We start from the raw sequence: 25094 nt of genomic DNA on the forward strand, positions 1-25094 counted from the left end.
ATTCAACATTTTCCCTACTCTTGCGCTGACTGGAGTGGGAATAGTGTTTTTTTTTTTTTAACAGATTTTTATTTGTCATTTGCACAATATACACAGGGCTCTGTACCCCAGAGGCCACTGCAGCATTAAGTTACGCAGTAGTAAGACCGCAAAGTACATTTTAATTTTTAAGAAAAAAAACCCAAAAAAACAGAACAAACACATTCTTTGATCTGAAGTATAATCTCGGATCTCCACCCCCCCAACTCCCCCCCCTCAAGTTGAGCTCTTCCCACTGAGAACCGCTCACCCGCCCACGCCCAAGGCCCAATGAGAGGAATAAGAATGACGGCCTACTCGCTCTAGTAGAGGACCATCTCACTCAAAGCGACCCCACACACCCAGTGGCCCCACACCCCCCAGATCGCAGACCCAACCACTCTAGCCCTGCCCTAATCCCACTAGGATATCTTCCGTCACCGCTGGGGGCTCCAGCCACAGGCCCCGATAATCCGCCCACCGCTTCCAAATTTTATAATGCTTGCGCGGACAGCCCCGGGCCACAAAGATGGGCTGTTCCAGCCCCATACAGAAGTCTAGGCCATTTTTCCAAGCGGCCACCGAGGGAGCCCGCTCATCCTGGCAATGTCACGTTTCGCCAATGTAAGGCCCAGCAGCATAAGATGCCGTTTGTAGATATTGCCCCCGATGCCATCCATGACATTTAACCGCGCGAGCTGTGGCGTACGCGGGAGAAACCATCCCAGGACCTCAGACAAACAAGAGAAGACCCCCCTCCAAAAGCGATCAAGCGACGTACAATGCCAGACCGTATGTAGGAATGTGCCCTCCGCCCTACCACATCTGAGGCATTCCGGGGAGGCTACCAGGCCCGCCAGATACAGTCGCACCCGAGTATAGTATACACGGTGTAGGTATTTGAATTGGATAAGGCGGAGGCGCATCGCAGTGGCCGCTCCCCGAGGGGCGACCAGGGCCTCCCTCCAATCCTCCTCCTCCAGCGAGCCCACATCCTCCTCCCACACCCTCCGCAGTTTGTCTATAGTGGGCGCACTGTGGGTGACCAGGGACTGATAGATCCGCAAGATCTTTTTAGTTGCAAGATCGCCCACAAAGACTTTCGCCTCCAATGGGCTAAACTCGGGAATGTCAGCAAGACCGTCCAGGCTGGGGGAGAGCGCATGACGGAGCTGGAGGTATCGGTAGAACTGTGTCCGGGGCATGCCAAATTCTTCCTGTAAATCCTGGAACAATTTAAGGGACCCATTCCTCATCATGTCACCCAGGGTGGAAATGCCAATATCATCCCATCCGCTAAACCCCTGCAGCGCCGCCAGCTCCGGCAGTCGTCCATTATGCCACAAAGGGGTTTCCCCCGTCAGCGTGTTCCACCACCCAATTCCCCTTAGAGACTGCTGCCAAATCTGAAAGACCACTCTGGACACCGGCGACCGCGCATTCCGCAGCGTCGCTGAGTATAGGATTGTGTGGAGAGTATGCCGCCCCATTAGGTGCCTCTCTAGTGCATAAGCCGGGTCCCCTCGGTCTCCATACCACCACTTGTTGAGGACCAACAGGTGCGATGCCTGATAGTACGAGAGCATGTCTGAGGTCGCCAGCCCTCCACAATAGGTGGAGAGAAAGCACGTGCGCAACGCCACCCGCACCGCCCCTTGCCCCCACAGAAACCGTCCCAGCACCGAATTCACCAGTCGGAACCAGCGAGGCGCGATCGGGTACGGGTGATTCTGTAGTTGATAAAGTAAGCGGGGGAGTGCCACCATCTTAAAGATCGCCGATCTACCATATACCGTCAGCGGCATACGAGACCAGGTCGTAACGTCCGCCCTCCCACACCGGCGCCACGTTCCGCTCCTACGATATCTCCGGCACCTCCGACAGGAAGACACCCAGGTATTTGAGTCCTCCGTCGGCTACCTGCAGCACAGACGCCCACGCTCCCACCCCCACCCGGGTACCCAAGACCCACAGTGTGGACTTACGGGTTTCATATACAGCCCGGACGTTTCCCCGAAAATTCGCATTATCTCCAGTATGCGTGTTCCTGACCTATTCAATGCTGTTAGGAAGAATAGGACGTCATCGGCATATAAGGCTATCCTGTCCGATAAGCCAGGGGCCCACTCAAATCCCTGCAACTGTGCATCCATACGCACCCATGCCGCCAATGGCTCCATGGCGATGGTGAATAAATAGGGCGACAGGGGGCACCCCTGTCTAGTACTCCGACAAATAGGGAAGCCGGACGGGACCGCTCCCGCCACGCAGACAGAGGCTGTCAGTTCAGTATACAAGAGCATCACATACGACAGGAACCGAGGGCCAAGATTAATCCGGCGAAGGAGGGCAAACCAGTAAACCCAGCTTAGGGAATCAAATGCCCTGTCCATATCCGCCAATAAGAGCGCCGCTGGCTCCCCCGTCCCTCGGACAGCCGCCAGTGCTGCATGAACCCGCCGTATGTTGTGCCGCGTCGCTCTATGAGGCATGAATCCGGCCTGGTCCGGGTGGACCAAAGTCGAGATATGAGGCAGGAGGCGATTAGCCAGGGCCTTGGCCAGAACCTTGGCCTCAGCATTTAGGAGAGAAATGGGGCGATATGAAGCATGTTGATCCGGAGGCCGACCAGGCTTGTGGAACACCACCCCCTTCGCGTGTCGCCAGTCCTGTGGGAGCCGGATGGTCTCCCTGGCCTCCTCAACCGCCGCCCGATAGTATGATGCTAGTTGTAAATGGTAGCGACGATGAAACTCGCTTGGGAACCCATTGGGTCCCGGTGCCTTCCCCGAATTAAGTTCCCCTAGGGCCTTACCCAGTTCCTCCTCCGAAAGGGGGGGGGGGTTCCAGCTGTTGGCGCGTCTCGTCTGGCACCGCCCTGGACGGGAGATCCTCAAGGAACTTGACCACCGTTGCCGCCGATAGGCATTCCTTTGAGGCATATAAATCCGCATAGTAGGCGGCGAAACTCTCCGCTATAGTCAAAGGGTCAATGATCGGCACGCCCTTCTCACCTTGCACCCCCGGAAGGACCTGTGGAGCAGAAACACCCTGGCAGAGCCGATGCAGCATCTTGCTTGACTTGTCGCCCCATTGATAGATCCTGCTGCGCGTCGCAAGCCATACTTGGCGAGCCTCATCCATCAGGAGAGAGGCATAAGACTGCCGTGCCAGCAGCAGCTGTCGCACCGCCAGTCCGCCATCTGCCCCCACTGACTCCGACGCTCAAGCCCTTCCGCCTCCGCCTTAACCAGCTCCTCCCGACGCTTTCTACGGACCGCCACGCACCATGCAATGTCCACCCCACGAAGGGTGGGCTTCAACGCCTCCCATAGTATTTCTGCACTGGGGGCCGACCCCGCGTTGGCGACCAAGTAATCCGCGATCGCCTCCCTCATACACCTCTCGTAATCCAGGTTTTGCAAGTTCCACACCGCTAGTCGCCAGCGAAATGGTTGCCGCCCCCTACCCAACTGCAACGCTACGGATACCGGTGAGTGGTCAGACAGCCCTCTAGTAAGGATTTCTGCAGACATTACCCTTGTTGCGATCGCCCGGGGTACGAAAACATAATCCAACCGCGAGAAGGACTTGTGTACCGCGGAGAGGTATGTATATTCCCTCCGATCGCCATGTACATGTCGCCAGGTGTCGACCCAATCAAGGCTCCTCACCATGGAATGCAGTTTCGTGGAATAGGTGCCCCCCAGACCCACCCCGCCCTGTCCCTGTCCTTCCCCATATCCATGACGTAGTTCCAATCTCCACCCACCACCGCAGCTACGTCCGGCATCGCCGCCCACAAAGAGAGCAACCGCTCCACCAGGGACCATTGTAAGTGGGGGGGAGCATAGACACAGCCGAGCACAATAGATTCTTCCCCAATCTTACCCTGAAGAAATAGGTACCGCCCCTGCGGGTCAAGCCACTGTTGTGTATGCACATATGGGACCCTACGATGTATCAATACCGCAACCCCCCTGGAGCCCTGTATGAACCCAGCGTGAAAGACCTGCTGGAAGCCATAACGCTGCAGGCACAGGGCCTTAGAGCCCATCAGATGCGTTTCCTGTAAGAGGAGAATGTCAGCCCCAACCCTTTTTGCCTGACGCAGGACTGCACCTCGCTTAATTTTGTCCAGAACCCCACGTACATTCGAGCTCACAATGCGGAGGGTGCCCGAGGGCCCCCCAGTCCCTACGTTCCCCACAGCCATGGGGCGTTCAGCCGAGATAAAACACGAATATAAGGTCCCAACTGCGGGTGTGTACGACCAGATGAGCACAATGCAGAAGCGCAACTCGTTCCCCTAACTAAACCCCTTCCCCATAACAAACCCCCCTCCCCATACCTCAAAAACACTGAAGTACCTGTCGCGGCGTGTTTGACTCCAGGCCCCCAACAGGGGGGCACGGACCGCACCCGCCAATGGATCCTCGACGAACAGGCCATATCACCCAGACCCATCCCCCACCACCCTGAACAGGTAGGGATGCAGCCCTCATAGAAGCTCCCTCAAGACCCATAGAAGCAGACAGTCACAAAGTCTAAGGGAGGAGGCGGCACGGCATCACCCTCCGCACAATCATCAAGGATCCAATGGATGGGGCTGGGAGGCAGCATCCCCCTGAGCCAGGACCCCCCGAGAAGCAGAGCGCCTCCGGGAGCGTGATCGTCCATGCCCTCTCGGTGCCGGCCACGAGCATTCCTGGATGGCCCCTCACTCAGGGATGAGTCTGAGTGCAGCCCAGGCGGCGTGCGCACCCGCACCCGGAAAGTTTCGTCAGTCCAGACGGGGAATCGAAGAAGTGGGTGCGGGACTGAAAAACCACTCGCAGGCGAGCAGGGAATAGGAGAGCATACGGGAGATTAAGGTCTCTCAGTCTGGCCTTTGCCGCCATGAACGATTGGCGTTGCTGCTGTACAAGTCGGGTATAATCTGGAAACACCAGGATACGGTGGTTATTATAGAGCAAAGGTTCTTTGGCCCGGGCCTGTTTCAGCACAGTGTCTCGGTCCAGATAGTTCAATAATCTCGCAATCACTGGTCTTGGACGGGCCCCCACGGGCGGGAGCCAGCTCTCCAACCACTGCGTGAGGAATCGCTCCATACCACCATTCTCACTCCCCTTCGGAAAGCCAACAAAGCGCAGGTTGTTCCTCCGGGCCCGTCCCTCCGCATCCTCGACCCGGAGCGCCAAGCCATTCTGGATGCTCTCCAAGCCTGCCACTTTCTGTTTGAGGACCCCGACATCATCTTCCACCCCTGATATGCGGGCTTCCGCCTCCGCGATACGAGACACTGCTTTTCGAAGATCCTGACGCAGTAACATAACATCCGCGCCCACTGCGCCAATTTTGGCATCCAGCATATCCCGGGATTGGGTGATCGCCGCCATCAGAGCCGCATTGTCTGGTACGACATCCTGAGAGGCCCCGGCAGCCCCACCTGTCGCCCCTGGACCCGTGAACTTATCAATCGGCCCATGTTTCGTGGATCAATACCACCCTTGTCCCTCGTCATGGTAGGCTGCAGCGAACTCTCCGCACCTCCCGGTCAAGGTGGATGGGGCGCCCGCACCAGTGTCTTCCCTGTGTCGGCACACCGTCGACAGAGTCGCTGCCCGGCCCACGCCCACGGAGCAGCGCGATGGACGGACGAGAGGCTGGTAAGGCAGCCCCGACCCTGCGCTCGCAATCCGCCGGCGAGAGCCTCAGCCCTCAACCAGCAAGCCAGCCGCGCCCCAAGTCGCCCGTCAAGGTCGTCCAGCACCTAGGCCGCAGGGCCCCGCCAACGGTCCTGTCACCTGGACCCCCAACCGCTCGTCCGTGATATCACAGGGGGCGCGGCCCGATGCAGCCGCCGATCATAGGCCCCAACGCCCCAGTCCAAGTCGGTGATCGTACCTTCGCACAGGCCAACCTACTGGCGTTCACTCCCCGGGCTCTCGTAGCAGCCACAGATTCTCAGGGTACACCGCCCTTTCCCTATAGTCACGCTGTTCATTCTGGCCGTCTTTACGCCCCGGGCTCGTCGCAGGGCGCCCCCGATGGAGCACCCTCTCTGCCCGGCGAGTCTCCTCAGCGGCCCAGGGCACCCCCAAGGCCGAGGCACCACGGGGCCCGATTACAGTTGTCACCCCCTGGACTCCGGTGACCAAGGATCCTTTGGGCAGCTCCCGCAAGGGTTTCCCAGCCCCACCACCGCGGCCCGACCTAGCCGCCGAACCCCCAGCACCAGACTCAGTCCCACAATTGGGGGGGGGGGGGGGGAGGGAAGGGGGGCGCTCGTTCCTGCTGCTGCTACTGCCCCACTGCATCTACCACATGTCCGGGAAGGGGGGCCCCCGCACCCGGAGCCGCCGAGGCCGGCCCTTCTCCCAGGCACACAGATCAGTCACAGCCCATGTTTCCTGCAGGCCGGGGCGTTCCCCCCCCCCCCTCCCCTCAGCTCCTCACCGGTGTTCTTTATGCCGCCATGCGTCGTCCCAGGGGCCGACCTGCCCCCCGAGGATCACCGCCACCTCCGGGCCGTCTGCTGCACCATCCGCCGCCTCAGGCTCCCTGTGGCCACCGTGCGCCTCGCGTCAGCTCCTGGGGTCGCCAAAATCGAGGCCCCGGCTTCACCGTCTATCTTCAGGCCGCGCCTCGCGCGCTCGCCGGCATCCGGATTCCTCCTGCCGGTCGCAGCTTCCGCTCACTGAGCGCCCTCCGCCAGGGACCAGTGTCGCCACGCTCCCTCCAGGACTCGCCAGGGGTCCGAGGGAGCCAGGATAATCGACGGAACAACGTTGGGCTGGACGGAGCTAACTAGCACACGTCCGCCATGTCGGCTCGCTAGGCCACGCCCCGGGAATAGTAAATTTCACCCCTCCGTAATCCAACACTTTCCCTGCTGTTGGATTGAAAATATTACATTTTATCCCTCCAAAATCTAACACTTTCCCTACTGCTGCATTGCTCAACTGTAGTCTCCTTTGGTGCTCAGGCATTCCTTATGAATATTCCATTTGGCAATTCCTTTTTTTCATGGAAAAGGCGGAGTCTGATTTTGAGCGCTCTAAAGAGAGCTACTGTATGCCTGTACCTTAGGTTCACTTTCACCAGCCTGTCATTCCCACCAACAGTACAGAAAACTCAGAGGATACTCTTGGAGGCTCACTTACTACCAGTACATCACATTATCTAAGATCACCTCAAACAGCCAAGGCTCCGGTGACAGGCCTATGTCGTGTAGCTACCGGACGACTAACTGGGAGGCACAAACTTGATGTAGTCTTTGTTGCCATCATGATGTCTGATAGGCACTCTTGAAAAGGCACTAAGGTTTCTGATACAGCAGGGCCAGACTGCAGGATATCAGTCAATAAGTGTGATTTAATATCAATGGTTGAAGGTCCAACACTTCTGTTATGCGGACTACTATTGCAAACCAGGCACTCTCCCCCACGTGACCCAGAGGGGGAGCTCAATTCTGGGGAAGGTGAGGAGGAGTTTCTAGGGCAATGCCATTCTCTAGATCTAAGTGAAAGCCAGCATCTGTGAGCGGGTAGAAAATAGTCAGATTTTCAACATTTTCATTAGGCAGAACATTTTGAAGTCCTTAAATGGTGTCCGAAGCTGAGGCTAAAATGTATATTAGCATTGAGGAAGAGAATGAGGTTCAAGCTGAATGTTAGAATTTTCAAAGCAGGGCACAGGCTTAGAGTGGGCTGACATCAGTTCCTGTTTCCAAGGAAGCGTAAGGTAAACCAAGTGGTATCTTTTAATGTAACATTCCTTTCTCCAGAGGAAACAGAAACCTGAATTAATAGACTCTTGGCAGAGCCACGTAAACACAGTATTAAGCTTTAAAAAATTGCAATTGTGTTCTCCACGTCATCTGCAAAACAGCAGAGCTCATAAGTTACATATCCACAGCCAGCAGGGAGGGGCGGCTCTGGCGAATGCGTACAGGCCCATGCGCTGCAGTTCTTACTAAGAACCTGTCTATGTTGGTGGCGTCCATGGTGAGCTGAAGCGCACAATGCCTGCTACTGCTATTGCCGCTGCTGCCTGCACAACCTCCTAGGATTGATGAAATCCCCACTGCCACCTAGTCTCCTCTCAGTATGTCATTTCGGGCAATGCCTTTTGGTGAAGTGTATAAATAAAATGGCCCCAAGTAGTTTGACTCCGGGCTTCACTTCCTTCCCAGGACCCGGAGCGACCCCTGCCCAGCTTCTTCAGTTTTACGAAGCGATGCATGACATCTTTTGGCGTGCCTTTGGGCCCCGTGGACTCGGCTGGGGGCCCTGGGCCTTTGACGCCGGCAACTCCGGCACCGCACGATCCTAATGGATTCACGCCTGGATCCGGAGTGGCGCCGGTCGACCTTGTTACGCCTCCCCCGGCGCCGATTCCACCGGCACCACTTCCACCGGCACCACATCCGCAACCGGCGTTGGCTGTGTCCCCAGCCGACATCGACCCCGGCCTCCACCTTGAGGTAGACACGGAGCCCGACCGGTGTCGGCTGACGCCAGATCCTGCGCAGACTGGTACTTTTGTGCCCCTGTTCTACCCTGGCTCTTTGAGACCAGCTTGGCAGCCAGAGGACAGTGAGGAGGGCTGGGAGGGGTCTGGAGACCCTTTAACAGACCAGTTAGGTTACGAACCGGATTGGAGAGAGGAACTGGGGGAAGCCAGTGGTTTGGATACCTCGCCAGACCTTGGCATGTTGTCTCCTTCTACCGTGGCTACAGAGGAGGGAGCGTCGTATGCAGTGGTCTTGCGTGGGAGAGCTGAGGCTCTCAGCCTCGAGCTATCTACGGTGGTGGTCAGGACTAACCACCTAACAGAGGTGCTCCAACCCGCAGCAAGCTCTTTGGAGCCTCTGCTGCCGTTTAATGAAGCCCTGACAGACGTCCTTTTGGGCACCTGGTCTAGGCCCAACACAGGGGCTCCTGTGATTAGGTTGATTGCACAAAGCCTACGCTAGGCCCTGGGCGACACCTCTTTCCTCTCCTAACACCCCATCCCTGAGAGCTTTGTGTTCCAAGCCTCCACCTCAAAAGGCGCATTCCCGAACGCTCAACCAGAAAGGGAATCCAAAAAGCTGGACCATCTTGGGAAGAAGATGTTTTCTTCCTTCAGCTTGGGACTGCGGTCGGTAAACACCGCATGTCTGTTGGGCCGCTACACCCACACCGTGTGGATACGGTTGCGAAAGTGCTGCCTCAGTGTCCGGAGGAGGTCCGGGCTGTACTCTCCCGGGCAGTTGCTGAAGGGAGAGACGCAGCACAGTTTACCGTCTGCTATGGGCTAGATAACCCCGACTCACTAGGCAGGACGATTTTCATGTCGGTAGCCCTTCGACGCTACGCCTGGATGAGGTCGACTGGTTTTTCAGAGGATGTCAAATCCACTCTTATGGACATGCCCTTTGATGGCCGTCGCCTATTCGGCGACAAGGCAGACAACGCGCTAGAGCGCTTTAAGGACTCTCGGGCTACGGCCAGGTACTTGGGCCTCTCCACCACCCGCCCTGCACAGTCTGCCTTTCGCCCCTTTCGTGGCTACTAAAGGGTTGCCCCGCCACGTCCCGCCCAGAACCACAGGGCAGCGCAAGCTGTTCAGCCTCAGCACGGCCGGGGCGTGAAAACCACCGCCGTGGTTCTGGGGCCTGCGGCCGGGCCAGTCCACCACATCCCCCTCTGCAGCAGCCTCCAAACTTTCCTAGTCCGACCTTTCAGGGCCACCAAACGCCAGTGGATTCGCTATCACCTCCCCCACTGGCGCACCATCACGTCGGACAGGTGGGTTTTGCAAATAGTCCGAAGGGGCAACTCCCTCCCCTTCAAGACTACCCCTCACGCCATGCCACCTCAGTACCATTGCAGGTCGGAGGGTCATCTGGCCCTTCTCCAACAGGAAGTTTCGATCCTCTTTGCCAAGGGAGCCATCGAGCGATTTCCTGTCCCAGAAGTAGGTCGTGGTTGCTATTCCCACTACTTTCTGGTGCCTAAGAAGGACAAAGGCCTGCGTCCTATCTTGGATCTCAGGAACTTCAACCGCTTCCTCCGGAAGGAGAAGTTCCAAATGTTGATGCTAGCTCGGGTCCTGTCTGCCCTAGACCTTTGAGACTGGATGGTAGCTTTGGACTTGCAGGACGCTTATTTCCACATCCCCGCCCTGCCGGCCCACTGGCGTTACCTGCGGTTCACGGTAGGCCACAAGCACTTTAGTTTACCCTGCTCCCCTTTGGCCTTACCATCGCCCTTAGGGTGTTCTCGAAAGTGATGGCGGTGGTAGCTGCTCATCTGAGCAGATCAGGGGTTGCAGTCTTCCCCTATCTCGGCGACTGGCTGTTGCAGGTGGGCTCGCCCCAGGCTGTTGTCTCCCACCTCCAGACTACGGCCGTCCTCCTGCATTCGCTGTGGTTCTCTGTCAACGTGCCGAAGTCACACCTGACTCCCTCTCAGAAGCTCCTTTTCATCGGAGCGGTTCTGGACAAGAAGCAGTTTCCGGCCTATCTTCCTGAACAGCGAGTCTGAGATATTCGGGCTATGATTCTGATCGTTCAGCCTCTATCCTGGGTTTCGGTAAGAATGACCCAGAGGCTGCTGGGCCACATGGCCTCCTGCATCCTGCTGGTGGATCATGCCAGGTGGCATATGTGGGCTCTGCAGTGGCACCTGAAGTTTCAGTGGGCACAGCATTAGGGGAATCTGTCCGATCATGTCCAGATCTCGGAGGGCACTGCACGACAATTGCAGTGGTGGCTAATGAACCGGGATTGGGTCCACGGCAGATCTCTCTCCCTTCCCCAACCGGAGTTCACAGTGGTGACAGATGCATCACTGCTGAGATGGGGTGGCCACATGGGAGAGGCGGAGATAGAGGCCTCTCCGGGCTCCACATCAACCTTCTAGATCTTCGGGCGATCCGTCTTGCACAAAAGGCATTCCTTCCCTTTGTCTGGGGAAGAGTGATGCAGGTGTTCACGGACAACACCACCGCCATATGGTACTGCAATAAACAGGGTGGGGTGGGGTCATGGACCCTATGTCAAGAGGCTGTCCGTCTCTTAACACCTGGCTGGTTCGCTGAACGCCAGGGCGGATGAACTCGGGCGCAGGTGCATGATGGATCACGAATGGCATCTTCACTCGGAGGTGGCACAAGCTCTCTTTCAGGAGTGGGGAGAGCCTTGGTTAGATCTATTCGCCACAGAATAGAATGCGCATTGTCAGCAATTCTGCGCGATGGAATTTCCAAGGCGGCATTTGCTAGGCGACGCTTTTAGTCGCGGTTGGAGTTGCGGTCTTCTGTCCGTATTTCCGCCTATACCACTTCTGCCTGGAGTGCTGAAGAAGATCAAATGCGACGGGGCCCAAGTCATCCTTGTGGCGCCGGATTGGGCACCGAGAGTCTGGTATTCTGAGCTATTGCACATGGCCATTGATCCTCCGATCAGACTGCCTCTTCGGGAGGATCTTCTGTCGCAGCAGCAGGGAACGGTCTTCCACCCGAACCTGTCCAGCCTCCACCTCCTTGCGTGGAAATTGAGCGGTGACAGTTGACAGCTTTTGACCTTCCTCCCGAAGTCTGTGATGTTATCTTGGCAGTCAGGCGTCCCTCCACTAAGATGGTATACGCCTGCAGGTGGAACAAATTTGTGGCATGGTGCACAGCAAAGGCTGTGGATCCCCTTTCTTCCCCTCCTTCTGAATTACTCTTGTTCCTTATTTCTGTGGCCCAGCAGGGCTCTGCTCTGGGCACCCTCAAAGGCTATCTTTCGGGCATTTCAGCCTTCCTTAGGCTTTCTGATCAGCCTTCTCTTTTCAAGTCCCCGGTTGTAAATCGTTTCCTTAAGGGCATTATTCACCTTTTTCCTCCTGCTCCTTTCGTAATGCCTCATTGGGACTTGGACTTGGTTGTTACATATACTATGTGTGCTGCCTTTGAGCCGCTACATAACTGTCCTCTCAGGCTTCCAACTTTGAAAATTGCCTTTCTGGTGGCCATCACCTCTGCGCGCAGGGTGAGTGAGCTACAAGCTCTGTCTTCCAAGCCTCCCTTTCTGGCTGTTCATCCGCACAAGGTCGTCCTCAGAACTAGACCTTCCTTTCTTCCCAAGGTGGTTACTTGTTTCCACATTGGCCACACCATATCTTTGCCCACCTTCTTTCCGCATCCTTCAAAAGAGGAAGAGAGGCTCCACCAGCTGGATCCAAAGCAGGCCCTTTCCTTCAGCTTGGATCGCACCAAACAATTCCGGGTGGACGACCAGCTCTTTGTTGGTTACATGGGAGCTAAGAAAAGTCGGGCCATGCACAAACAGACCATTTCCCGGTGGGTTGTTCTGTGCGTCAAAGCCGGCTATTCTTTGGCAAAGAAGAAGCCTCCAGTAGGAATGCGCGCCCATTCCACCAGGGTGACGGCAGCTACCAGTGCTTTGGAATGAGGAGTCCTCCTTAACCCCTTCGATGCTCATGACGAGCTGGACTCGTCATGGCACACAGTGGTCGTGTGCTCATGACGAGTCCTGCTCGTCAAGAAACATCGCCCTGGAAATCCCTCTGGTTTCCCTGAAATGACGATCGGTGCGCATGTCGCGCTGATGTCATTTCAGTGAAACTGAAATGAGCCAAGAAGTCTCATTTCAGTTTCAGTTTCTACGTGTGCACGTAGAAACTCAGGAGAGGGATCCACCCACTAGGCACCAGGGAGGGGGGAGCGGCCCCTTGGGCAAGGGGCTTTGCTTCCCCCATAATTATTTGGGCATGATTAGTCTTTCTGCCCCCCATGGGGGGCAGATGGGGCAGTAGCCCCCAATCTGCCCCCCCAGGGGGGTGGGCTGAATGCCCACTAAATGCCAGGGATTTTGTTTTTGCCCCATTTTGTTTTAGGGTGGGGGCTGCCCGAAACGGGCACACCAATGCCCCTACCACCATTACAGCCTTTCTGCCTCCCTGGGGGTAGATGGGGGCAGTATCCCCCAATCTGCTCCCTTGGGGGGGTAGAAAGCCCACTAGACACCAGGGATTTTCTTATGGGGTATTAGGGGTTGGGGCTGCCCAAAACGGGCATGCCAATGCCCCTCCACCACCATTACAGCCTTTCTGACCCCCCTGGGGAGCAGATGGGGGCAGTAGCCCCCATCTGCCCCCCGGGGGGTAGAAAGCCCACTTGACGCCAGGGATTTTTTTCGCACTATTTTTTTTAGGGTGGGGCTGCCCGAAACGTGGACGCCAATGCCCCTACCCCCACCACTATTACTACCTTTCTGCCCTCCTGGGGGTAAAAAGCCCACTAGACGCCAGGGTTAGTTTGGGGCAAATTTGAATTAGGGTGGGGGCTGCCCAAAATGGGAATGCCCATGCCCCCACCCCCTCCCCCGCAAACATTACAGCCTTCCTGCCCCCCTGGGGGGCAGATGGGGGCATTAGCCACCAATATGTCCCGGGGGGGGGGGGCAAAAAGCCCAGTAGACACCATGGATTTTTTTGGGCAAATTTTAATTAGGGTAGGGGCATTGGCATGCCTGTTTTGGGAAGCCCCCACCCGAATTAAAATTGCCCAAAAAACTCCCTGGTGTCTATTGGACTTTCGGCCCCCCATGGTGGGCAGATGGGTGCATTAGCCCCCAATGTGCCCCACCTAGGCGGGGGGGGCAAAAAGCCCACTAGACGCCAGGTTTTTTGGGGGGGCAAACTTGAGTTAGAGTGGGGCTGCCCAAAACGTGCATACCTATGCCCCCACCCCCTAACAAATAGCCTCAGTGTTTCTGCCTCCCTTGGTGGCATATCAGGGCAACCCCCCCCCACTGATATCCCCCCCATGGTGGCAGAAAGCAGAATAGGCACTGTTTTATTTTTAGCAATATGCCTACCTGTCGATTTTGGGTCCTAGCGCAGCCGGCACATAGGGAAACCTAGCAAACCTGTACAGTTTTACAAACTAGACACCCAGGGGAAGCCAGGATGGGGTGACTTGACTGGCTCTCACCAGGTTCTGTTACCCAGAGTCCCTTGCAAACCTAAATATTTATTTTAAAAAAACAAAATTTCCTCACATTTCTGTCGTGGAAAGTTCTGAAATCTGCGTGGATCCACAAAATTCCACCCACCCCTCGTTCCCCAAAGCCTTCCGATAAAAACGGTGCATCACTCGTGTGGGAGGCCCAAGTACCCGCAACAGGCAGGGGCCCAAAACGTAGTGCGGCGAGATCAAAATTGCCTATCACCAAACAACTTGGTTTTGCAAGAGGGGTCAAGAGTATTGAAGTATAGACCTCTTAACCAACCTATCTTATTTTACTGGGTAGAAAAATCTCTAAATCAATGTAACAAACCCCACAGTGTTCCCCATAAATATATTGTCTTTACAACATAGATGCTTTTTCTTTGTTTTTATTATTTAGTCAAAAGCAAAACATGATTTTTTTTGTATCAAAAATATATATTCATATAACATTTTCAATTTTTCTTTTTTGTTTTGTGATTTACATGAATTATCAGAAAACATACATATACATAATCAATAAGCTTATTTGTCTGTATACTGATTATAACGTAGTATCGTGATGATATTTGCGTGACCAGTCTTTTACTACTAAGAGCCTGGTGACCGAGGCGACATGTTGGAATAGGTCTAGTGCAGACAAAATTGCGAGGAATCTCCTGGTTCCAATTGGTTTGTAACGCTTTAAAAGATTGGACGTAAGAGCAAAGGCATTCTAAACCTAAAGTAAGCTTTGATGATTATACAAAAACATTAGACGTACGTAGACCAGACCAACTATTTTCACAACTGGAAAATAAACTCCTATGGATCAACTTAAACCGAAGGAAAAAAAGAAAAATTCAGTTTGAGAAAAATGTCAGCAGAATAATACGTTGACAGATAATAATTAAAAGAAGACCTTTCCAGTTGTAAAATATATGTTTTACAATCTTTTTTGTGTATATTTTGTGGTATGTGGTATGGATGTTGGTATGTGAGATTAGGCAGCTAAATCTTTATGTACATATTTTTTGTTGTTCTTTGAGGGGCACTGTCAACCATTCAAGCATTGTTTTTGCTTTAGGCAACGATCTAATTGGTGTTTACATTTATTGATTATGTATATGTATGTTTTCTGATAATTCATGTAAATCACAAAACAAAAAAGAAAAATTGAAAATGTTATATGAATATATATTTTTGATACAAAAAAATCATGTTTTGCTTTTGACTAAATAATAAAAACAAAGAAAAAGCATCTATGTTGTAAAGACAATATATTTATGGGGAACACTGTGGGGTTTGTTACATTGATTTAGAGATTTTTCTACCCAGTAAAATAAGATAGGTTGGTTAAGAGGTCTATACTTCAATATTCTTGACTCTTTCCCCCCTCTTGAACCTTAAATTAACCGGGGAACACCTTTTTATATAGTGTGTTTGCAAGAGGGGTCACCTGGGTTTTTGGCCCCGTGCTCGGCGGCCGTCTATGGAAACCTACCAAACCCACACATTTCTAAAAACTAGACACCCATGGGATTCCAGGGAGGTACGAGGTATGACTTGCGTGGATCCCCCAACGTTTCTTTACCCAGAATCCCCTGCAAACCTCAATTTTAGCTGAAAAAATCACTTTTTTCACACATTTCTGTGGGAGAAAGTTGTGGCATCACTGGGCTGACACAAATTTCCTACCACCCAGCTTTCCCCAGGGTCTCCCAATAAAAATGGTGCCCCACTCGTGTGGGAGGCCCAAGTGCCCGCGACAGGTGAATCCACAAACCCTGGGTACTTTTAGAATCCCCTTGATGTTGGAAGAAAAGGACGCAAATTTCACGTGGATACCTTGTGGTCAAAAAGTTACAGGGGCCCAAGCGCGCACAACCCCAAATAGCCAAAAAAAGGCTTAGCACAGTGGGGGGAAAGACCTACCAGCGAAGGGGTTAATGACATACGTCAGGCAGCTACGTGGGCATCGCTGCACACGTTCACCAAACACTACTGCCTGAACAGCCAAGTCCGGAGAGACGGCTTCTTTGGCCATTCTGTTCTCCAGGACTTTCTGGTGTGAACTTAGTTCACAGACCCACCTCCGGGGTTGGTATTGCTGAGGTATCTATTCTAAGGTAAGGAATCTATAACTAACTGTTTCTTTCAGACAAACAAGTTACTTACCTTCTGTAACGATATATCTATAAGAAACATAGGTTAGTTATAGATTCCTTACCGCCCCACCCATCCTCTCCGTTCCGCGAACTGACTTATAGGGTTAAGGACTTCATTTCAGGGCCCTAGTTTTGTGCACCAGTGGTCAGTGTCTTGCATGGCTCTGCGATTCTGGTGTGGAAAGTAGTGTACAGAACTGACGTCAGCGTGCAAGGGCGGCATCTATGTAGCTACCGCGACGTCATCCCGGCGACCAAGACGCCAATGACGAATGCGGAGTCGACCGACGCCACCTTCCGACGCGCATGGGTACTGCTGACACAAATTCTCCGGATCCAGTCTGATGCCTGGGGGTAATTCTAAGGTAAGGAATCTATAACTAACCTATGTTTCTTTCAGATATATGGTTACCGAAGGTAAGTAACTTGTTCATTTCCTCAAATACCCTGTGAGCACAAACTCATTTAGTTGAATGTCTGTAAGATGGTTTGTTTGCCGTCATCTATTAATTGAATATTTTATACTGTTTTTTTTTTCTTTTGAAATAACTGCGTGTTTTATTGATGCATAACAACAGTTTCTGCTTTTCTTAGTAATTTGTTACTGGTATATTAGTTGACATGAGCCACAGCAAATTAAAATTTCAAGAAGCTGTGATAAGCAAAATGCAAAGTCTGCCATGTTTTTGTATAGTAACTGCAGCTGCTTGTGTGTGCCAAACTTGTGTGCAGTTTTATTTTAGGAATGTGCTTTTCTACATAACTATCAAATGTCTTTTTCGCCCTTGCAACAGCATTTGCTCTAGCAGAATTGATTGACAATTCGTTGTCAGCTACCGCTAAGAATACAGAAATACGTAACATACAGATAAGACTGGTACGTTGAACTTTAACCTATTTCTCTGCTCTGTAATCCTTTTTTTACTAATTGATTTTAAAATATTGCTTTCTGAATTTCTTTTCAATAGATATTTGACGAGACTCTCGGGAAGCCAGCTGTTGTAGTTCTGGACAACGGAAGTGGAATGACCTCTAAACAACTAAACAACTGGGCTGTGTATAGGCTATCCAAGTTCACAAGCAGATGTTCCTTTGACAGGTGAGACGCCGATGATATGTTGTCTTAACTCTGGTTTCCCTGGGATTCTTGTTGTATTTTCATTGCCTCTGCCAGCTGGTAGTATTTAAGCTGAATGTCTTTAGTATGGAACATCTGGGGTAGGGGCATGCCAATACGCAAAAGATGGCTGACGCATAGCCGTGCAGCTTCCGGGCCCGGGCCGCTGATCTCCTCAAACCCCTCACCTTAAACCAGCCATCCATTCCTATACTTGTCGTCAACCATGTCACCATATCAAGGGCGTGCCTGCGGTGGGTGCCGCAAACGTGGAAGAGGCTGGACTCGACCCGACAGGAGCTTGCCGGAAGGAGGCCTGCTGGGTCGGACGCACTGCAGGCGCCGGACGGCATTGGGCGTGAATAGGCCTGTGCTCGGGCCGTTCCTGGCTGCGACTGCTGACCAGACCGGGGGACCGGTGCCTCCCGGGGCGGACGTCTCTGCCCTTCGATGGCTGCGGCTATTATCGATGATGACGTGGGCCCTCTGGCAGGCAGTCCAGAGGTGAGGCCTAGAATGCGGAGCTAGCCGGACCCATAGCGAGAGAGACATACGCGGCGGCCGGACACGTGCTGGCGCTGAGGGAATGCCGGAGCTGAGGGGCCTGTGGTGTGTGGCCGTGGGTGGCATGGACAAGGACCGGTTTACCGGGTCTGTCCGGCTCCACGCCTAATGGCCGAGGCTTGCATACTGAAGACTTTGCAGGGAGGCTGGCTCCTCCGTGAGTGACTGCCCTGGGCGCCGAAGCTATCTTACCGCTGCGCGGTCCAACACCCACCCCCACGGACCCTGCGGAGGAGGATTGTGACGGCGGTTCCCATCCTTGGCGGCCTGCTGAACTAGAGGAGAGGAAATAGGAGGTGAAATGGGACGCAGTGGGAGTCGCAGGATTAACTATACGCGGACCTCGGCGGCCCTGATCATGACAGAGATCCCAAAGGACTAACCTTAATATACAGGTCCTGACTCCGAGGGGACATACTGCAACCGGAAAGGGTATATTTTTGCCCTTAGCTGTCCTGTACCTGCGGGACCACCGAGTCCCTGAAACTGGTGGGCGGTCATGAATAGAAGCCTTCCCGGGAATACTGGCAGCCCTGAAGCCATATAGGCGAGCGGTCGGAGTATGGGTCAGCTCGCCTTAAGGTGCCAAGAAGTGGATTCCTCCCCATACCCCCGTCCCCCCCAACCTATCCTTTTGGTAGGCAAGCCACTGCACTTGAACCAACAGCCCCGGTATTGTGTGGAAAATGAAAATGGTGGTCCTCATATCGTATCTACCATTACTGTGCATGTGAGGTGAAAAATAGCGAATACCACTGCATGCAGATGGTACATTGTAATCCCTCCCTCGAACTCTAAAACAGGCTTACAGGAGGGAATTCAGCATATATGAGTGTACCCGACAACTTGCGCGACGGGCTGTAGTGGGGTGAACTCTCATGTTGCACAGCCTAGCCGGTTGGCGCCACAATTATCATGGAAACCAGGTGTGGACCGCCTCAAAAGCGCAGAGCCCAAAAGACTCTGTACCTACACAAGGATTTGATCTAGATACTCCCCTACACCCTGTCCAACTACTGAGGAGGCTCCTTCCTCCACAACCTACGGCCCCATTAAACAGAACTCACACCACAAAATGTGCTGGGCTAAGGGAAAGCAAACAGACCAGAGTCCTCCTGGGGGGGGGGTGGGGGTGGACACCCACCCTCCCTATAGCTCCCCCTCTCTTAATTGAGGATGAACACGTGGCCCCAACTCTGGACCCCCCACCTCCTGATAAGCTGGACATTATGCTGAGAGAAATCAAGGAATCCTGGATAGTGTTGGAGCAACAGCTGGGCACCCTCACCATTGATATTAATTTACAAAGAGCTTGATCACAAGAAACTAACTGAAAAATTCCAGCTGTACTCAATGGCGCTATCCGATATCACACCCTGGCACAAAGAACAAACGGAGTTGGTCACTAAACTCCAACAATAAGTAGTAGAACTACAAAATCGAGAAGAAGATTCAGAAGGATGAGCCAGGAGAAATAACGTTTGATACTAGGCATGCCTGAGAATAGTGAAGGGAATAACCCAACACAATTCATTGAGCAATGGTTATGCATGGAGGAGGCTGCAGAGGGCTCGACTGATATGTTTAGTGTCGAAAGGGCACAGAGTCCCCATGGGGGGGCTGAACACCGGGGGCACTGCAGAGACCAATTGTACCTAAGATTCTTAATTACAAAGATAGAGACACTCTACTCCGGAAAGCGCGAGAACATGCACCCATACTATATGAAAATACCAGAATCGCCCTGTTCCCAGATTATACCCTGCAGGTACAACAGAAAAGGGCATCATGCCAGGGGGTCAAAAAGCACCTACAACAGCTCAACTTGAAGTATGCTCTTCTCTTTCCGGCACGTCTCAAGGTTTTTCATGAACGAAAAGGCAACTTTTTTGATGAAGTGGTAACAGCATGGTCCTGGATCGAGATTACATTCCTGGACCTCGCCATCCTGGAGGAGCATAGACTGCTCTGGACGCATAATCCCGGTCGCAAAAGAAGCAGACTGCGCCGCACAAAGCGCCCACAACAGGATGAAGAGTCTCTGCTCACCCTGAAACAGAAAGTAGAGAGCAGGCGGGTGGCGCTCCAAACGGTGGCTGCGTTGAGAAACCCCGACGCCCCCAGCAGAGGAGATGTGTCTTCAGACGGAGCAACGCACAAAGACTCTGATAGCAGCCTCGCACTCTTCCCATCAATAACTCCGCAAACAGCTCAAGAAATAATAGGCTGACCTGTATGCCTCCATGCAGACTAAACGTGCAAACCCCCCGGCAGGTATTTAAAGGTTAGAACTCATCCTATACAGACACCATGGAAGGAACACTAATGCTCTTTGAGGAGGGAGTGGGGTTATATTGCAGAACACAGTTGCAGTGAATGGATGGACTGATTTTTACTGGCTAAGAAGGATGTACTACTACAGGGTTTGGTGGGGGTGGCCCCGGGGCCCCACTCAGCAACAGACACGGCTGTAAAGCCAGCAGGAAGATAAAGATAATCGCAATGGACCAAGTATTCAGCCCCCCCCCCCCATGGAATGCATGTACTGTTGTATTGCGGTTGCCATCGAAAGCATATGTTTGGTCGCATACATTTCTGAGGTTGGACCTCGTATTGGGATGTTTGTTGTTTATGTTGTTAGGGGTCCTATTGGGTGGACACTTTCACTCTACACCAACACAGCCAGATAGCAGACTACAAGGGAGGAACACTACCAGAAGTAATTACGACCCGTATGGCACCACCAGCCCATTATAATTTCACAATATGGAATGTCAGAGGGATGGGTTCTATTTATGGCCATGTCTGAACTGGGGTGGCAGAGTGGGCTAAAGAACGGTGATGGATCAAACCCAGATCTCTTGACTGGGTGTGAGTGTTTGATTGGTTCAGATGCTCCGTCCATCACCACCCCCTTTTGTACTGCTCTATTTATGAGCAACATCAAAGGGGATGATGGACGGAGTGTTAAACATTGCAAGCACTCGCCACCAGTCAACTGATCTGGGTTTAATCCATCATCATTCTTTAACTCACTCCGCCACCCCAGTTCAGACATGGCCATATGCAAATCAGTCTGACCCTGTGCCTCATGGGAACAGTCCAGCCCGAACTGCCAAGCCATGTCTTCCCTGGACCGGAAACAAGCATCCTGGGACCGGTTTCTGGCTAATCAGCCGTCATCAGCCAGGCTAGCTTGAATCCAGTGGCAAAGTGAGCAAGGGACCCACGTCTCGGCATAGCCTGCCAACTTAGGGCGAACAAAGAAAAACCAAAGGGGATAATGGACGGAGTGTTGAACATTGCAAGCACTCACCCCCAGTCAACTGATCTGGGTTTATTCCATCATCATTCTTTAGCTCACTCCGCCACCCCAGTTCAGACCTGGCCATATGCAAATCAGTCTTGACCCTGTGCCTCATGGGAACAGTCCAGCCCGAACTGCCAAGCCAGGTCCTCCCTGGACTGGAAACAAGCATCCTAGGACCGGTTTCGAGGTTTCACCCCTCTTCAGCCAGGATAGCTTGATTCCAGTGGCATGCAGAGCACGGGACCCACGTCTGGGCATACCCGTTCCACTCGGGGTGACAAATGCAAAAACAACAGTTGATGGACAGAATGCAGAACAATGTCATACATTCACCCTAGTACAGAGATCCGGGCCTAAATCCATCGTTTTTTTGCTCGCCATGCCATTCCAATTTGGACCCAGCCATATGCAAATCAGTCTTGACCCTGTGCCTCATGGGATGAAGGCTGATTAACCAGAAACCGGTCCCAGGATGCTTGGTTCCAGTCCAGAGAGGACCTGCTTGGCAGTTCGGGCTGGACTGTTCCCATGAGGCACAGGGTCAAGACTGATTTGCATATGGCTGGGTCCAACCTGGAATGGCATGGTGTGCAAAAAAAACGATGGATTTGGGCCCAGATCTCTGTACTGGGGTTAATGTGTGACATTGTTCTGCATTCTGTCCATCAACTGTTGTTTTTGCATTTGTCACCCGAGTGGGACGGGTATGCCCGGACGTGGGTCCTTTGCTCTCCATGCCACTGGAATCAAGCTATCCTGGCTGAAGAGGGGTGAAACCCCGAAACCGGTCCTAGGATGCTTGTTTCCAGTCCAGGGAGGACCTGGCTTGGCAGTTCGGGCTGGACTGTTCCCATGAGGCACAGGGTCCAGACTGATATGCATATGGCTGGGTCCAAACTGGAATGACATGGTGAGCAAAAAAACGATGGATTTAGGCCCAGATCTCTGTACTGGGGGGAATGTATGACATTGTTCTGCATTCTGTCCATCAACTGTTATTTTTGCTTCTATTTATAAGCGACATTGTATCTATGCGCATCTAGGCAGACGTAAATCTCAGATAGTATTTCTACAAGAAACTCACCTCACCGTAGCCAAAGCCTGTAAACTCCGTAAGAAATGGGGTGGGACAATTTTCCCATAACATATTCTGCATTTGCAAGGGGGGCAGTGGTTTGGATTAGGACTGGGGTTCCCCTTGAGATGCTAGAGCAGCCCATAGATGCAGAAGGCAGATAGGCACTGATACGAGGCAAGCTTGATGAACTACATGTAGTTTTAGGAAGCATTTATGCTCCAAATACCGAACCAGATGCGTTCTTAGGGAGGGTCAGTACAGCATTAGCGGACTGGTCAAACGACCCTTGATACTGGGAGGAGATTACAATGCAGTGCTAGACACACAATTAGGATGATCTCATCTGCCACTCCCTGGAGCGGCAACAGTGAGACAAGCTAAAGCCCTAGCTGCGTGGGTGTTCATTGTAAGATCCATGGTGCAGTGGGAATAGTGGGTTGCGAGAATGTTCATTTACTCACCAACAAACACACTACACACTCGTATAGACGGCATACTGTGCACCCCCGCGCTGTTATCACAAATAACCAATACGACATACTGGAGCTAACACTCTTCTGGAGGCGAATACCTACCCCGGTTCCGACCTAGAAATGTAATGCTATGCTACTTGAAGATGGCGCCTTCTGCGTGCATATGGCTGCCCCAATAGATACATATTTTACGACATGCAAACACTTCTTCCACGCCTTTGATAGAGTGGGAGGCATTCAAAGTAGTAATGAGAGGAACTGTGATTAGTACTGTGGTGGGCACGGCAGACTATCCTCTGGGAACTAGCCAAAGTAAAGTTGCGGTTGGGCACCCTGGAAAGCGAAGCCATATCATCCCCGACAGGAGTGCAGAAACTGCAGGAGGCGCGCATTGAGTATGCAGACTTGCTAGAAGCACTGCAGGTGGTGGATTATCGCACACAAGCGCAACAACACACAGAGGCAGTTAAAGCCCTTTTAATTAGAGATTCCCCTCCAGTAGTGCCCATACTAGATATCCGCACCCCATTGCGCACTTCTGTGAACACCCAACTCGAGATAAACGATGCCTTCCAAAAATATTATGAACACTTGTATACAGCCCTTCAGTTGATAAACCCCCATGCGATACATAATTTCCTCCAGGTATTACAATTACCTAAACTGACGGTAAAGGAGCAAGGGTTGCTAAAAGCGCAGATCTCTGTGGCAGAGATACATGAGGCAATCAAAGACCTTCCATGCAACAAAACCCCGGGGTTAGATGGCCTTCCTGTAGAATTTTATGCAGCTTACACTGCATAATTCGTACCTCGACTTGTAACATTAGATAAGGCTGTGTGAGAAGGAGGAACTCTACCCCCAACCACGTTCCAGGCCCTCGTAACATCCCTGACAAAACCGGGTAGACTGTACTGATATATCAGCATACAAACCCCTATCAAATACAGAATCCAAAATACTGAGTAAAATTCTAGCAAGCCACCTACTCCCATTCCTCACTAAACTTATGCATACGGACCAATGCAGGTTTGTGCCCGGCCGGAGCACCTCACTGAATATCCGTAGACTATATCAAGTAATGTGGGCACTCCACGATAGTTTCCCTAATGTTGGATGCCTCTCTTTATATTTACGATAGACTTTTGATACCCTTAGCTGGGAGTATATGCTGGCCGCCCTTAACAAATATGGGATCCCTGCAGAGTTTATTAAGTGGGTGAAACCTTTATGCATCTCTCCAACAGCGCGGGGTCGCACAGGGGCACACGTATTAAGCCCATACGTGATACAGAGGGGAATGCAGCAGGGATGCCCGTTATCCCCCATACTGTTAGTACTTGCGCTAGAACCCCTAGCACAGAAGCTGCGTTGCAGTGCGGTTAATTAGGGTATCCCACTGGGGTAGACGATACACACCCTGTTCCTTTATGCGGACGAAATTATACTGTGTGCCTGGGATCTTTGGTGCAAGCTCCAAATGGTCTCTCAAATATTTGTACAGTTCCACATTATCTCTGGGCTTGCCATCCACTTCAAAGGAAATTATGTACCCAGAATGATCCACTTTGGAGAAGAGGAATTGATAGTGGCCTCAGATACCTTTAAATACCTGGAAGTACGAATATACAGAACGCAGCAAGACACCCTAGATGGAAGTGTGCAAAGAGTGATTACTTCCTTGTGATCGCAGACTGTGTTCTGGATATTGCTCCTGTTGTCAGTGGCAGGGCGGTTGCCCATAGCGTAAATGGTTATGCTGCCACAGGTCTTATACTTTTTCATTACTATCCCAATAGTTATTCCCACCACAATTTTCAAATTATTGAATACACTATTATTACAATTAATATGGGGCACAGGGAGACGCAGAGTTAGTCTGGCAAAACTTCAATTACCAGCAGATGTAGGGCTATGGGAGCCCCTGATTTCAAGGCCTACTGTATGGCGAGCTAGTTACAGTGGCTCGCTTACTGGCTAGCAGGACTTAACCTGCAATAGGTGACATACACTCCTGCCATGATTGCACGAGACGCATTACACAACCTACTGTGTCCTGGGAGGACCACCCTACTCGCAACTCCACCACTCTTGAAAGTGGGGCTAATTTACTGGAAACTGGCCTTACAATACACAGCATCCACCACGCCATATGCATCCGATATTCCGCTGTTAGGGCTCCCTATCCCTGCTGGAGTGTGGACGCGCCACCAACACTCTGGGTGGGAACGCGATGGAGTGACTAATGTCGGAGCTCTATTTGGGAGGGGATCCCCGTTCTGTTGAAGCACATGGATTTCATACATGAGCAGGTCCTCACTAGTTCACTGTTTCTACTACATGACAGCATAATACGATATATTAAACGTGCATGGGCCCC

At 52.4% G+C, this 25094-nt stretch overlaps 1 protein-coding gene across 1 annotated transcript in view; it reads left to right on the forward strand.

Annotated features, from left to right (window-relative positions):
• The window catches only part of SMCHD1 (structural maintenance of chromosomes flexible hinge domain containing 1), a 1955900-nt gene that overhangs the window by 151184 nt on the left and 1779622 nt on the right, over positions 1–25094 (forward strand). The window contains exons 4-5 of the mRNA XM_085605822.1: positions 16967–17049; positions 17141–17271. Of these exons, the coding sequence (XP_085461948.1) occupies positions 16967–17049; positions 17141–17271 (214 nt within the window). The remainder of the gene's footprint in view (positions 1–16966; positions 17050–17140; positions 17272–25094) is intronic.

This window comes from Triturus cristatus, chromosome 5_1 (assembly GCF_964204655.1).
Source record: "Triturus cristatus chromosome 5_1, aTriCri1.1, whole genome shotgun sequence".
NCBI lineage: Eukaryota > Metazoa > Chordata > Amphibia > Caudata > Salamandridae > Triturus > Triturus cristatus.